Source organism: Protopterus annectens, chromosome 2.part0, assembly GCF_019279795.1.
Source record: "Protopterus annectens isolate FY-2018-M chromosome 2.part0, PAN1.0, whole genome shotgun sequence".
NCBI classification, from domain to species: domain Eukaryota; kingdom Metazoa; phylum Chordata; order Ceratodontiformes; family Protopteridae; genus Protopterus; species Protopterus annectens.
Window position 1 is genome coordinate 1727832712 of NC_056728.1, and position 17127 is coordinate 1727849838.

Here is a 17127-nt window from a genome sequence, read left to right on the forward strand (position 1 = left end):
ATTTTACAATTTAGTATTCTGAAATTCAGCATTGTAAGCTTTTGGTGAATTGAGTTTCAGTCAAATGAATTTTCAGTATTTTGAAAATTAGGTGATTTGGTCTCAGTTAAATGAAATTCTGTCAAATGAGTTTTGGGTCATGTAAAGTAGACCCACACATATATATATATATATATATATATATATATCTCTAGAGAGAGAGAGAGTGAGAGATAGTTATATAGATAGATATAAACTAGTCAAAATTAACCAATACTCCCAATGCCAATAGCTTGATATTTAGTTTAATGAAATATATATTTCACATATACCGATATATATATATATATATATATATATATATATATATATATATATATATATATATATATATTTATATAGCATCTTCCTCAAAATGACAAATGGGATTCAGTGAAAAGGTGTTATTAGTATCACCCCCTCTGTGAGTCACAATATTCTCTATACCCATGTATATAGCCAGCACTAATTCCGCTAATGTTTCTGAGACCTCAAACCATCTTAGGAGTGTCCAGATCTGTTGTGTTTTTTTTGCTGAGGCATTGTCATATGTTTACTGGGCTTACTTGCCCCACAGAGGGGTCATCTGCACTAGGAGGTATGCAACAGAGTTCAGCTGTGAGACCACTCCTGGCCATACTGGTGACTGGCTACATTTATAAACATGTCAATGGGGACAGGTCAACAAAGCTGTTGTATTCAATCAATGAACATGGCATTAAAGATAGACTATGAGTAGCAACTTCAGAAAATGATAAGAAAATGAAATTGAAAACTGAAGGAACATGGGAGAAACTGAGTACAAACAAGACAATAGTTAGGTTAGTAAATGCTGGAAATCAGATGCTTAAAACTGAGATGAAAGTAAAATCAATGGAAAAAGTTAACAGCTTCAAGTATGTGTGCGATATGAAGATATGATTGAGGAGCCGGGGAGTTTGAATGACAAGGTCAATGCTGCAATCAGAGGTGATTCAGCCAAGTGGCACAAACTGTCAGAGGTAGAATATGACAAATGAATGTCAAAGAATCCAAAGGAATGCCAAAAATGTCTGAAAAGGAAGGTCTTTCTGTATGGCACAAAAACCTGGGCATTGAAGGCAGAGCAACCGAAGAATCTGCAGGTGATGGAAATGGAAAGAGCCAGAATAGGATAATGATGATGGACACCATGAGACAGATGAAGAAATGATGACATTAGACTAGAAGCCTAAGTAGTCCCATTTACAGAGAAGGTCAAGGAGACCAGATTATGGTTATCTGGTCACATGTGCAAGAAAGCAGAATATGAGCTGGTAAAACAGTTTTGGGAGAGACAGGACGGAGTTAATGGGTGACAAGGATATTCAGCCAAGAGATGCATGGATTACATGACAAAAGATGAGGCAGACAGGCATGTTGAAAAAGTTTAGGGAGTGCCTCTGAATACAGTTGACACGGCACCCCGACCCCGTATAATAATGTGAAGCAGGGGGATGCTGTTGGTAATGATAATGATTACTTATTTAAATGTGGTAATTGGGGTACAGCACTGGTCAGTGGGAATCAATTTCTTGATCTGCTCAGATGTGAGAAAAAAACACCCACACATATAAAAATGGAAAACATATGAGCTTCAAAAGCATATAAAGTTGAAATATTAAATAATAGAGGAGACTACATTAGAACAATATTCACAAATGATTTATTGCTGAGATAGGTCTTGCAGCAATTGTTTAAAGTATAATTCCCTTACTCTGTCTTTTTGACAATCTAGATCAGGGAGCAAAGTACCTGCTAGTAACAGTGGAAAATCAAAGGAGAAGTGAGTGATGTGGTAAGGTCAGGGTTATGAGGAGGCCAGTAAAACTGTAATGGAGAGATTAAATGTGGGAAGGAGGGATGCTGATGACATGGTAATAATCAATATGCATAAAATAGATGATATTTATGTTTTGTTGCGTAAATCAAAGAATGGTCTCCGGTTTAGAAAAATTAAAATGCTATAGTTTATTTCAACAACTCTTTAATGAATGGCTTCATTGAATGATATGATATGTGGATTGAGAAACAATGTAGCCACATTTGAAATTCTTGACTTTATGACATCAGAAAGCAAGGCTTGAAACTGAAATACATATACTCCTAGTCAAGTAAGACAGTTAAGTACTGGTGGGATATCCAAGATGCCAAGATTTCCTGTGACGTACAGTGTTTACTAGTTTTACATGTACTTTGGATCACGTCCCTTTGTTTTTGCAAATATTTTTGTGAGTGAATCCTCTGAAGTGCCACTTTTGCTAATTCTTGGCATGTCCACAAATTCTGCCATATGATGACATTTTAAAAAGCTGAAAAAGAAGGACAAAGGACAAACAGTGTTTTTATAGGCAGGCAATCATCCCCGCACCCCCTACAGCGTATGGTAATTATATATACCAACTTAGAGATCACACTACATTGGAAAAAAAACGAGCACATTCTCCAATACCCACTGTACCATGCTCTCAGTTCAAACACTTTGACTTTTTAAAACATTGAGTATATGGTTTCAACCATATGAATTGTGCTGTTTTAAAATGTTGATTATGTAAATTAGACTCATTTAATCATATTACCTGGGAATGAATAAAAAAAAATCACAAAACTGAAAAAAGCTTCTCTTGCTTTTTTTTGTAAAATAATAGAAGAGAATATACCACTCACTAACCAACAGAAAAATGCTATTTTTTGTGATGTCAAATGAATTTATTATGGGTAATGTGGATAATGCTGCCAATGAATATTTAATACTCAGCTAAAGAATTCAATAATGTCTATGGGATCAAGTAGCCACATTTGTTACATGTATTGGATTGCCCAATATCAGCAGAAACATTCAATTTTCTTTCTCTCTCTTTTTTTTTTTTCACTATCATGTTCAGTTTCTCTTAGGTATGATACAATGACCATCGTTTGGGTATGTCTAGCTTTAGTAACTGGACTTATAATTCTGCTGGCAACACTTCTCTGCAGAAAAAGGTATGTCAAACGGAGTATTGTTGAATGCCAACAACATGTTTTTACCTAGTGCCAGTATCAACAAATATATTCTAACACTATACCAGTGATTATATAGCTCTGAAAAGTAAGGTGATATGGTAGACAAAGGTAGGTAATGCAAATGTTATTTAAATATGCAGATTGTCACATGCTTATGCTGTAATCTGAATTTCAATTTTTCATTGTATATGAACATCTGATGTCTAAATCAGTGTGTGCAATGTAGCACCCTCATTATGTTGCAGCAAAAATAATTCAAACTTGGCCCAGGCAGCAGCAGCTACAGTATAATCCAATATATTATTCGTTAAGTCATATCAGGTAAGTAGTCATATTAAATTCCCATCTTTTCCCCTCTATGACCCTATATAATATTTGTAGTGAATGGGGCAGGGGGAGCAAAAACACTAAAGAAATGCTAATCTTTTTTTATTTAATATGTACCATGTGACTTTTAGCACGTGCCAGAAATAAAACCTTTTAAGGTAGAAGGAAGCTCATCCCACGCAAGAAATTTTAATCTTTTTTTTGTTTGATTTTGAGAAAGTGCCATGTGATCTTTAACACATACTTGATCCAATACCATCTCAGATAACAGGTAGCTCATCAAAAGTACATCTCAAGAGTGTAACTATCAACTCCTAGTTACAAGTTGCAAGAGTCAAAACATAATGTTTAATTAGATTTCTGAGACTGTGCTGTGTTTCTGTATTAAGGCATAGGTTACTGGAAAATTATTTTTCTCTAAGTAAGCAGTAATAGTGGTTATTTAAACAGTTCAGTGTTTTTTCTATTGCAAGATGCGAGCTGCTCTGAATATGATTATATCAGTTACACGGGACTTCTTGATAACAGGTAATTAAAATTTGCATAATTTTCTCTGGTTCATTTCTTGATTATTGCAAGAGCTGCATTTTCTGGTTAGCCATTCCATGTTTTAATACCACAGTTGAAATGATTGTGTTATTGTTTGTGTGTTTGAATCGTGTATATCTATGTGTCCTGTTACCATGTTCCAACAACCTTTCAGAAACTACTCAGCTTATGCAACACAGTTTACACAGAATAATATCTTCCCCTTTTAGTGGGAACCAAGTATTCATTTTTAGACGGTGTTCCTCCTGTTCATAGGGAGGCCACTGTGGTGCAGCGGTTAGTGTTGCTACCTCACAGCAAGAGGTTTTCTGGTTCAATTCTCGGCTGGAGTGCCTTCTGTGCAGAGACTGCATGTCCTCCCTGTGGTGGCATGGGTTTCATCTGAGTGCTCTGGTTTCCTCCCACATCCCAAAGGCATGCTGTTGGTGGATTGGACACTCCAAATTGGCCCTAGGTGTTAGTGTGTGCCTTCTGTGGAAGGTTGGGCACCAGGTTGACACCGTAAAACTCCACTGCCAATCATGAGCAGACAGGTAATCCACTGTGGTGACCCCTAACTGGGAAAAAGCAAGAAGAATAAGTTCCTCCTGTTCATGCATGTTTATTTCTTTGAAAACTTCTACACTCTGGAACATTTTTGTCTGCTATGATATACTTAGGCAACACACTAAGGCAGGAAGTAATATTTCATAGTTCACCTACAGTGGAATATTGTTGGGTCAAAAGACACCATCTATAGATCAAATTAGTACTCTCATCATCATTCATGTGTCATATATGACTTCCACAAAATTCTGCTATGGTATGTTATTTATATAAATTGTTGATTTACAAGGAATGTCTTGTTATTTTTTACAACAATACCACATTCCTCCCCATCTTTCTGAAATCATTCAAGCCAGTGGGATCAGCTGTCTAATATACTGTTCATTTGCATACTAGTGAGCATGGTTATGCATTTGCAGTATGTTACACTACTGTAATATGCACCATGGGCAAGCTGGTAGTAATGCAGAAGGCTACATACAGATTTTAATAAACAAGATGGACATGTTTTGTCTTTAAATATATTTAAAAAAATTATTGGTATTTCCAAGTAATTGAAGTGAGGCAGGGTAGAAGTAATTAAAATATTTTAAATATGTTTTACTGCTTAAAGATGAGATAAGTAGTGGCAGCCATAAATATAAATAAAATGTGCAGTAGCTGCACTGATATGTGTTTCAGGGCAACTTATTTATAGATTTATTTATTTATTTAGTTAGTTAGTTAGTTAGTTAGCTATCTTTTATTGACCACATTAGTCCCACTAAGCTAGTTACCTCTATTCAGAGGAGACCAAGGTGGTATTTATACTACTAAGATAAATTTGGCCAGGGCATCGGGAACCTCCCTTAATCATCATTCTTGCAAGTGGGATCAATTTTGCAGGAGCACTTTCTGTTTCCATTCCAGGCACAGAGGTGGCCCAGAAAAACTGGACGGTAGATGGAGAGAGAAGGAAATGATGGTGATGTGAGAGAAATGGAAGAGAAAGCAAATATCAAAACCAGAGAATGTGTGCATTATTCTGAGGAGATGTTGCAATGAAATCTGCTTGGTGGAGATGAGTCAGCAAATGATGGCTGCAGAATTACAACCCTCTAGTAATGCAGAGTGAAACAGAAAATGAAGGGGGTGTTTCCTTGGCGGGGGCATTATGGAAAAAATACAAAAGGAGGATGCTGAGACAATCCTGAAGAAGAATGGTGAGATGAAAAAGAAAACATATACAAAGAAAGGAAAAGAAAGCAGAAGGGGAGTAAAAGAAAAGATAGCAGATGAAAATGAAAAATGGAAGTATGTGTTAACGATTCAAAATAAAAAAGATAAAGAAATGGACAGGTATGAAGTGTGGGACAATTTCCTACCTCCTTTGGGTGTAAAAGCACTAAGACCATTTATTCTTATTAACAAAGAGACATTTTGTGACATTATATTTGAGACTGTTTCTTCAATGGAAAATTTTCTTTGAGAATATGAAACAAAGAAAGACTGTATCTCTTGGAATCTTTATGTGATAAAAGCATTTAACAGGGACATAAAAAAGAAAAATGCATGTATGATTTTGAACAGAGGTAGAAAGAGACCTAGAAAGGACATTTAAAAACTTTATTTAAAGAAGTACTGGCCTTACAAATGTTTATGGACTGCTGGCTGGTATTGTAATATTGTGTTAAAACAGAAAGAGAAAAATTATATACATGCATGTATATGTATGTATATATATATATATATATATATATATATATATATATATATATATATATATATATATATATATATATATATATATATATATATATATATATATATATATATATGTACATACACAGTATATACCAAACATGATAAATGAGGAGGGATTTTTTTTTTTGTAGAAAAGAAGGACATTTGATAAGTAACCATAACAAAAAAAAAGAAGTTATGTTCTTACCATAACATTTCATCTGTGTTGTCCATCTACATTCATTCATGACTGATGGGTATCAGTTCCGTCCTCAGAATCGAGTTGGCCGTTATAAAAAGTTTGAGCCAGTCAAAAAACTCTCGAGCTACGCTTAGCCATAGTGCCTCTCTATCTATCACCTCAGATCAAGTTTTCCTGTAAGAAAGAAAGCAGAGGCGTTGTCTGAGCAAATTCCCTATCACAAAGGTAGGACCAAATCCAACCTCCAGGAGTCTTTCAGAGGGGGGAGGAGGGTGAGATGTCATGAATGGTAAGAACACAACTTCTTTATCTGATGTTGTTAATCTTCATTCATTCATGACTGATCGGACAGAGTCCCTAGCTACTTTATGTCCTGGGAGGCCCTATGGAAGGATATTCCTGAGCACCATTGAGACAAAGGATGCTCTCCCCATGGAGACCAAGTCCAATCTGTAATGAGTGATAAAAGTATGAAGAGTGGCTCATGTGGCTGCTGCAGAAATGTCATCTATGGAAGCTCTTGAATGGAAGGCAACAGATGTCACAACTGATCTGGTTATGTGTGCTTTGACCTTAGTTGGTAGGAGGACTTTGTTCGGTTGGTTGGGAAAGGAAATACAATCTCTCAGCCATTCAGCTAGGAAACTTTAGAAAAAGTTTTTTCCCAATTTTGGCCATGAGAAGGATAAGAATAATTGGTTAGATTGTCATAGTGATTTAGTCCTGTCCAAGCAGAAATGTAATTGTCTATGGGCATCCAACAAATGCAGACAATATTCTTCTTTATTAGAAAAATTGGGGAAGAAGACTGAAAGGCCAATTGATTGATTAATAGTCAAATGCGAGATAACTTTGGGTAAAAAGGAAGGTTAGTCTGAAGTGATACTCTGTCTTTATGGAAAACCATGTAAGGTCGTTTTATGCATAAAGCTTGTAGTTCAGATATTCGCCTTGCTGAAATAATTGCTACCAAGAATAGAGTTTTCCAAGGTAAAAACTTCATATTGCAAGTGGCAGCTGGTGCAAAGAAAGGATGAGTCATGCTTTGTAGAACTAGTGTCAAATTCCAAGGTTCGACTGGTTCCTTCAAGGGTGGTCTAATATGTGTAATGCCTTTCAAAAAGATCTTACAGAGATGGTGAGATATCAAAGAGGAGTCCTGGAAGCCATTGTGGAAGTTTGAGATAACCACCAGGTGTACTTGAATAGTGGAAGCAGCCACTCCCAAATTAAGGAGATTCGATAAATAGTCCAGTACAGAACTAACCAAAGCCAAAAAGGGGTCTAGCCCTTTTCCTTGAGAACAAACTATGAATCTTTTCCATTTACTGAGATAAAGTTTCCTGGTAGATGGCTTACAGAAGCCAGAAGGATGTATTGTACAGGGAGGATAGATTATTCTGCCTGGCAATTACTGGAAGTGGAAGAACCAAGCTGTCAGCTTCAGACTTAAAATGTTTGGATGGAGCAACACTAGCGGGTGCGACAGCAAATGCAGAGTTGTATCTAGAGTCCACAGTTGGTGGACTAGATGAGGCCAAAGGAAGGGAAACCAAACTTATTGGGGCCAGTAGGATGCAATGAAGATCACTCTGCTTCTCAACATTTCTTTAGGAATTGTGGGATCAGAGTAAGAGGAGGAAAAGCATAAAGAAGTCACATGGGCCGATTGTGTATTGGACTGTCCCTCTGGGGCTCCCCCTGAGGGGGGAATAGGGCAAAGTAGCTGCTGCATTTGTGGTTTGTGGGAGACATGAATAAATCACAGCAAGGCTGGCCCAGTGGTTGAAGATCTTCACCGCTATGACAGGATTGAGGGACCACTCGTAAGACAGGAGAATGCATCTTCTCATCTTGTCCACAATCACATTGGAATCCCCGGGAATGTGCATTGCTATCGGAAAGAAGTTGGAAGATATCACCCATTGCCAAACTTTCATGGCTTCTTGATATAACAGGTAGGATTTGGTTCCCCCCTCTTTGTTGATATACCAGCCTATGGACATGTTGTCTGACTAGATAGCAATTGTCCCTGAAGGGAGAATAGATCAGAATGCTTGCAATGCCAGAAGCACTGCTCTCAGTTCTAGAACATTGATATGCAGGTTGACCTCCACGGGGGACCAAGTGCCTTGGACGGTCTTTCCCTGGAAATGTCCCCCCACCCCATCAAGAATGCATCCATGGTCACTATGGCCTTGGGCTGAGAGGGTGAGAAGGGACGACTCCATATGTCCTTTTCTGGCTTCATCCACCAATTTAAGTCTTGTTTGCATAGTTTTCTTTTTTTATGTGGATCAGAAAAGACATAGGATGAGTTAAAGGGGACCACTGTAATGTTAGGAGCCATTGTAGAAGTCTCACATGTAGTCTTGTTACAGCAACAATAGTAATTGTTGCTGACATTGATCCTAGTAGTTGAAGGACTGCATGAGCTGAGACCTTGTCCTAAGAGAGTATCACTTGGAGTTGAGACCTTGGTCTTTGGAGCCTGTGAAGCAGGACGTTGACCAGGCAATATCGAAAGTTGCTCCTATGAATTCTAGATTTTAAGTAGGTACCAATTTGGACTTTTCTTCATTTATTGAGATCCCTAGGGAGCTTGCTAGATGTAGGGTGTAGTGTAAGGCTAGAAACAGCAGACACTTGGTAGGGGCAGTAAGGAACCAATCGTCTAAATGCGGAAACACCCAGAATACTTGCAGTCTCAAGTTAGCTGTTACCACTGCCATACATTTGGTGAACATTCTGGGGGCTGTAGATAGACCAAAGAGCAGAGCTCAAAATTGGTAGTGATTGGCACCCAGCTGGAAGTGGAGGAATCTCCTTGAGCATGTGTCCATTTTTATGTGATAATACATATCCTGGAGATCTATCAGGCACATACAATCATCTTTCTCCAGGAATGGGAGAATAGATGGAACCAAGACCATCCGGAATTTTGTGTGTCTGAAGAACTTGTTTAGGATGCTGAGGATCAAAATTGGTCTCCAGTCCACTGTCTTTTTTGGCACTACAAAGAACCTTGAGTAAAATCTGTATTCTGTCTGGTCTAGCGGGAATGTTTGCATGACTCTGTTTAGAAGCAGCTTTTGAATTTCCTGTGATGCTGCATCCCATTGACTGGGTGGAACATAGGGAATTTGCCTTCGCTGCCTCAGGTAAAGGATGAAAGGGATGTGATAACCTCTGGTTATTATCATCTGCACCCAAGAATCTGTCATTGTGGATTGCCAGGCAAGCTGGTGCAGAGAAAAACATCCCCCGTCTGCTTCCAGAGGTAAGCAATTGGGCTGCTCTTCAGGAGCAATGATAGGGTTGTCCAGAGAAAGATTCCCTGGAACCCTGATTACGCGGACCCCCTCTGCCTCAGGAGGGGTGTCTTCCTGATGAGTTTCACCCTCTTGCCCGAGCAGAAAACTTGCCACGTGTGTTTCGGAAAGGACCATGGGATTTTTGTACCAGATATTTCCACTCCTCTGATTCCCAGAATAGGATCACTGGGGAGTAGAAAAATGCATGCCCATGGCAGACAGGGTCTTGTCGTCATTTTCACACCTGGCTAATGTGCCTTTTACCTTTGGGCCAAAAAGGGAGGAAGAGTCAACAGCACCATTGACAAAAGAAAAGTTAAAAGGGTCCACAAATTCACATAAGCACATCCAGGTGTGACGTCTCATGCTAACGCCTGCACCCACTGCTCTAGCCTCGCCTTCAGTAATATGACTGATCAACCACATGGATGAATTAGATATGGATTTCAGTGTGGCAAGCTGTGATGCAACTATGCCATGCACCTCATCAAATACTACTCCTGCTAGGGTTCTCAAGAGTTCTGTGATCAGGTCTCTCTGGAGATGGATAAAGTGTGCCAAGTAATTCAAGAACCAAATGGCAAAGGTCAATGAAGCATACATCTGCTTCTCTAGTCTGTCCATTGTCTGAGACTCCCTGTTTGGATGGACATGAGGACTCTCCTCGGTGAGTTCTTTCCTAGTGGCCACCACCACCATAGCATCTACTGCTAAGCCTTTGGACCAATGAGGGTGATCCTCTGGCGGGGAGAGAATTTTGTCTGGTCTCCAGGGGATAGGGTCAATGGCACCAAGACTCTTCCAGGCATGCTGCACATTGAGCTAGACTAGATCATCTGCAAGCAGGGTCAACCAGGAAGTAGAGGGATGAGCACAAAAAGCAGACTCCTCAGAGGAAGGTTTGGAGGGCTTCCAGTCTCCCCGCTGCTTTAAGATTTCTAGTATGTCTCCAAAGTAGACATCCTCAGGGAGCGACTGTGGGGACCTTTCCTCCTCATTGTAGTCTGTATCTTTGGTAAGGGATTCTTCAGGGGAATCCACTTGCTTCCTCTTGCATGATCTCTTGCAGGGTGCTTTCTCAGCATGGGCATCTGAAGGAGACTCCGAAGAGAAGGTGCCCTTAAGTAGGGTATCTTGAGGTTCCCATGCTCATTATCCCAGGGTAGTGGACTGTGTCAGCTGCAGTTCAGAGGACATGTATATGTGGCATGCTGGTGCTGAAAGAACCAGCTGCGAGCCTTCTGAGGTGAGTGCCCTCTCCATCACCTGGAAAGAGGAATGGGAGCCCAGAACCAAGAAAGACAACCTCAGGACCAGGATCACATACTGCTCCAATGAGCCCAACCCAAGGGAAGGAGCCGTGAGAGGACCCGGTGCTGTCAAAACAACCGGAACCATAGTAGACGGCACCATAGAAAAATAGGTGCCGTACTAGGGGTCACAGTGCCAACAGACCAGTCATGATCCCAATGATGGGTTGGCTCTGACTGAATTGAGGACCATGTAGTAAGCACTGGAGCCATGGTAAGATCTACCAATGAACACAAAGAAGTTGGAACTAGGATAGGTGTCGGCATTGAGGCCTCCAATACCTGCAAGGAGGTTGAAGGAGGAATATATGTCGGTGTCTGTGGAGAAAATTCCTCGCCTCAAGGTGGGTAAAGGCTAAACCAGCTGAGCCACTAGAGAAGCTTTTTACCTGTTTTTGTGGTGGATGTATTGTAGATTCATGATTTTATTAAACATTCAGAAGGTATACACTGGCTTCTTTCTTTCTGTGGTGATATTGTATTTCTGCAGTGTTGGTGGCAAAGGATATAGAAGGAGTTGGAATTCCTCTGGCCACTAGGAGCTGATCAGTGCATCATACTACAAGTTCTGAAAGGCTCTTGGAGGAACGGGTTGACATCCCTGATGAAGAATCAGGCTGTTCAAAAAATGGGCTCAATTTTTGCCCAAAAAAAGGATCTACCGGTGAGGAATATCTGGTCCGAGATAAGGTTTCACCCTTGGGCACTGTGGTCAAAGGACCAGTAGGTTGTATAGGAGAGGGGTAGTGACCTGAATTGGGGAGACTATTTTTGGTGCCGGGAGGGGCATTGGTACCATAGCAGTGGTTGGTACCATAGGTGTTGAAGTTATGGTTGGTTCCATAGCAAAGGAGGCACTGTAGATTGAGTTTGAGACTCCGGTGCTGAAATGGGTGCAGAACTCAATTTTGGATGTTTTGGTTTTGGTTCTGTGGGGAACTTAACAGATTTAGGCTCACTGGTATGAGGAGAGAAAGGTACAGACTGACTCCTCTTCTTATGTTCTTTTTAGTAGGGGTTGAGATCTCCATCTCAGATAAAGCCTCTGAGAAAGGCGTTTTCAAGAGACCTTTCAATATTAAATTGTTCTTTCTCTCAGCCAATGTGCGGGCACTAAAGCCCTTACATAGGTCACATGGGGGTTGCACTTTGAAGTGCGGAACATCAAGACAATAAATGCAAGACAAATGTCCATTAGAGTTTGGCATTTTCCTGCCACATTTATCCCATTGTTTAAAACCTGTTGTTCCCTTCTTATCAGCCATTATCACAAACAATCTACAATTCAAGTAGCAAATCACTGCAGCAATAAGGGAAAGACCCTGTCAGAACAACAGTAGATGAAACAGAGGCGTACACACACACACACACACACACACACACACACACACACACACACACACACACACACACACAGTCAAGAAAAAAAAAGACTGATTTTTTTTTTTTTTTTTAGTTACCAACAATGGTAATAAAGAATACCCAATGGGTAAATGGAAGGAAAAGGGGGGGGGGGTACCAGCAATGGTATTAAAGATTACCACAGAGGTAAGGGTAGGGCCTGTACCATCAGTTTTATGAAGAAATACCAAAATTTGATAAGGAATCAGGAAAAGAATCACTCAAACAGATAGAAAGGGTAAGCAAACTATCAATGGCTACAACTAGTAATATAAAAAGGGAGACCTCTCAAAGGTAACGAAATATTATTAAAGTTGGAATAGAAAATCTAAACCACTTAGCTTGAGAGCTGGCCTGATGGGTCTTGATACTCTACGAGGCAAACGAGTTCTGAGGTGATAGAGAGAGGTGCACTTTGGGTAAACTTAGCTTGAGAGCTTTTTGGCTGGCGCGAGCTTGTTATAATGGCTGAATCAGTTCTAAGGACGGAACCGATACCCCTCAGTCATGAATGAAAATTAAAAACATCAGATTGTTATATTTGTGGGGAAATGGGGCATGATGCAAAATTGTGAATTAAAATTTTATAAATGTAACAAAATTGTACATTATGGTTGGATTTCAGAAATGAAAATGAGTAAGGAAAAAGAACAAGAGAAGAAAATAAATAAAAAATAAACAATTTTATAACTAGTAGAAATAGAAGAAAATAGATGAAAACATAATACAGAAGACAGAGAAGATGGTTCTGAAATAAGTGAGGAAGAAGACATAAATTGGGAGGTAGTAAAAAAAAATTCTATTGGTGAAAGGGTAAAAGACAGAAAAATAAAATCAAAAGGGATAAGAACAAAAGAAAAATAAAAGAATGGATGAAACATAATAAATACAGGGTCTGTATAATGGCTAAGATTTTTGACTCACAGAAAGAAGGACAGTGTTTGATTTTCACTTTTGGGATGGAAATCAGCTAGGCTTAGAATGGCATATTAAGAAAGCTAGCCTATTAATTACTTATGAACTTATGGTGCTTTCAGTAAATGTGAATAGTATTAAGAATATAATAAGAAGAATAGAGGTTTTGGAGTGGTGTAATACAGGTGATGTAAATGTAATTATATTAGAAGATTCAAATTTTTTTACAAATGAAGCAAGATTACTAACAGAGAAAATATGGGAAGGAAGGATAATCTAGAATTTGGGAAATGAGAGGTGTTCTGGAATAGCCATATTCCATAGAATTACAGTAAAGATATTAGCTGTAAGTTTAACAAAAATGGTGAGATTAACCATTGCAGTTGTAAAATGGAAAAAACAAGTATATGGGATTATAACATTATATGCTTATTGTAATTGTAAAGACAGGGAAAGCTTATGTGATCAGATTTTTGCTAACTATGAACATTATAATAACAGAAGACTTTGTTATTTAAGAAACAAGCATAAAAAGAAAGGACACGATGTAAGAAAAATGTTAGAAGTTATAACGTGGTAAGTTAATACTATGGGTTAGATAATCATGGACTTACAAAAGGAATATGCATGGAATTGAAAGTTATTTTATAGTATCAGAAGGATTAGTTATAGGAGAAGGTGAAATAATTGAAATAGGATTTTGTGATCATCTTGCAATATGGCTAGAGATAAAGGAAAACAAGGAATATATAAAAACAGGCAAAGGTATAAAAAGGATAGACAAGAAAGCATGGAATGTAGAAAGAAACAGGTTAGTAATACAGTTATAGAAACAGCATATTATTATAAGAAAATGTTATAAAAAATGGCCCAATGGTGGATGGTATAAAATGTTTTACAAAGGGAATATGATGTGAGAAAAGTAGAGAAAGAAAAATATAAAAGAACATACACTGATGCATTGGAGGGCTTAGAACATAATGATAGATAGTATTGTGACAAAAAAAGAATTATATGAAAGAAATCAAGAGAGAGTACAAGAATTGCTATATAAGCAAATATATTTTTACAAGGAAATAGAAAAGAAGTATTGAGTTACTTAAGCAGATTAGTGAAGATAGATTGTAGTGTAATATTAGAAATAAAAAATGCAAAAGAGAAGTAGAAAGAACTTAGGAAAAGATAACAAATAGCTTAGTACAATATGTACAAGACATGCTTAAGGAAAAAAGATAATAGTGAAAAAAACAAGGAAAGTAAAAAGTTAACAGAAAAAGAGAATAAAAAAGTTGGAAAACGAGATTATTTTAAATGGGCTCGATAAATTATTAGGACAAGTAAGTACAAATTCGGCTACAGGACCAGATGGAATGTGGTATGAAATGTCTAAAAATTTAAGGGACTGGCAAAAAAAATTCTTCAAAGATTTTGAATAATATAGAGATATAAAGGATAAGATATAAAAGAACTAGATAAAATAAACATGAATATGATTAAATATATATATTAAAAAATATAAGTAAAACATATGTTAAAAGAGGAGATAAAAAGTTATCTTATGTTATATGGATTATATTGAATAAAAGAATAAATGAAATTATGTTTAATAGTAACTGGATTTTAGCAACAACATTAAGCAGTATTAAGTAGGGCCTGAATGTTTTCAATCTGATGGGAAGGGGACCTTTATTCATATACAAAACCTCACAAAGTTTTAAAAAGATGTTAGAAATTGACCAGAATGTTGATAGTCAGTTTGGACACGTTAAAATCTGGGTTTTGTAAACAATGTTCATACATTTTGGAAGTAGAAACTTTGACTCTAGAAAATGACTCAAGAACAACAATACATTTTTATTAGGATAATTGTCAAACTAAGGAAGTTGTATATTTATCAAAATGCTCAATCTACCCAGCATTTTATATGGGCAAAACAGAAAGAAGTGTATGCAAATGAATTTATGAGCACATCTATGACATACGGAAGAAGAATGAGAACAATGCACTTTATAAACATTCCTTAAGTTGTACACCGTTTGACAGATTTCACATTGTGATTCTTGGAAGAGTAACCCCAAATACTAGGGGAGGTGAATGTCTTGAGCAGAAAGAACTTTTGTGGCAACTTTGGTTGAATGCTCACAATACCCCAGGACTTAATGAATTTCTTTCCATTCAACCCTTACTTAAACTTAATGCTATGAAATTGTAGCATTTAGGATATATTTTAAATATTTGACATGATGTGTTTTATAAACTAGTTTTTTTCATATATGTGTTTTTATAAATATGTTTAAGTAGTAGCTTTTAAGAAATGTCTTTTGTATGTAATAGCAGTAATTTATCATTTTCTGTTTTACTTTTTGCTTATTTTAGGTATATTTCTTTAAGATTTTATTGGATGAATCATTTGACTCATTTTTAATTACTTTTAATTGTTCTTAAGTTGCTATTTTATATAAATGCAATTGAGATGATGGCTAGGGTTTATTCTGATGAAGTCAGTGCATAGGATGAAAGTGCTAAATAAAAAATATATTTAGATATATTATTGTGTGCATCAATTTAGCCAGTGACCACCTACTCCTACGTTATCCTACACTTGATTATAGTTCAGCTAAAATCAGTTGGTGGATATAGAACAATTAGTGGGGGTCTAATACATATGAAATTTTATTGTAATAAAGGAAATTATGAAAATGTGTAAAATAGATTTGTCTATCTATACATTTGCACATTTGTAATTATTTGTAAATATGCAAATATGTTGTAAATAAGAGTTATTTTTGTATATAAATAAAGGTCCCCTACTCTTTTTGATATATACTATGGTATATTTTGCATCCACCTGAGCTACTACCAACTGAAATTGATGGGATCCAAATGATGACACACTCAGGAGTACATCTGTTGATAACACACATGTGCCAGTTCTTCTTTATAACATTAATAAATCTTTCTGAAAATGTTATTTATTTTATCTTAAAAAAATATTATATCCTTAGCCTTTGCAACTTGGTCTGATTTTTGTTATTTATTTACTTTTATTTTTAGAAAATAACCTTTCATCTAAGTGTACAAAATCTTTAAAAAACTTGTCTGTTAGCTTCATCTAATATGTCATATGTGTAATCTCTTGCTTTCAATCTCTCTTCCATGTCTAATATGGCTAAATCTTTATCTAAACTAAAAGTAGTATTTCTTTTAATACTAATAGATTTGTCAATAGGCACTGACTTTATGATGTGGAAATGAAGGGTACTACTGGCATGCAAAAAGTACAGGCTGAAGTCTTATTTCTAAACAATTTTATTCTTATCTTCAAATCTACTTCACCTGTCAAGGTGATATCTTAAAAAACTAACTTTACTTACTGTGACCTCTTATACAAGTTCAATTCCCCAACTGTTGTTATCCAAACCCACCAACACTTGAAACTGAAGGCCTACCTGAGGGTCCATCTATCTTTATGTATCTTCGATATGGCACAAAAAATGCCATCTGTGGATGTCTTACAAATAAATTATTTACATCATCATTAGTAAAAAAAAAATAATAGCTCTTTTCTATGTCTATGAATTCATTGTTGTAAATATTTAAATGATTTCTGACTGATGTGATATATTAATTTTCATTTAAAAAAGCTTTACACATTATGTCACATTCAAAGTGATTCAGAGTAAAAACATTCCCTCTTTTTTCTGATTTACTTACAACAAGGATTGAATTCATATCCTTCAAATTCTTCAATGAATTACATTCTGACTTTGTTAAATTGTAATTTCTAGGTACTTTCACATAT

The 17127-nt window shown here is 37.0% G+C and overlaps 1 protein-coding gene across 1 annotated transcript in view; it reads left to right on the forward strand.

The window, feature by feature from the left end:
- The window catches only part of EPHA8 (EPH receptor A8), a 2987396-nt gene that overhangs the window by 2256828 nt on the left and 713441 nt on the right, over positions 1-17127 (forward strand). Inside the window, exon 8 of the mRNA XM_044061766.1 lies at positions 2922-3018. Coding sequence (XP_043917701.1) covers positions 2922-3018 — 97 coding nt within the window. The remainder of the gene's footprint in view (positions 1-2921; positions 3019-17127) is intronic.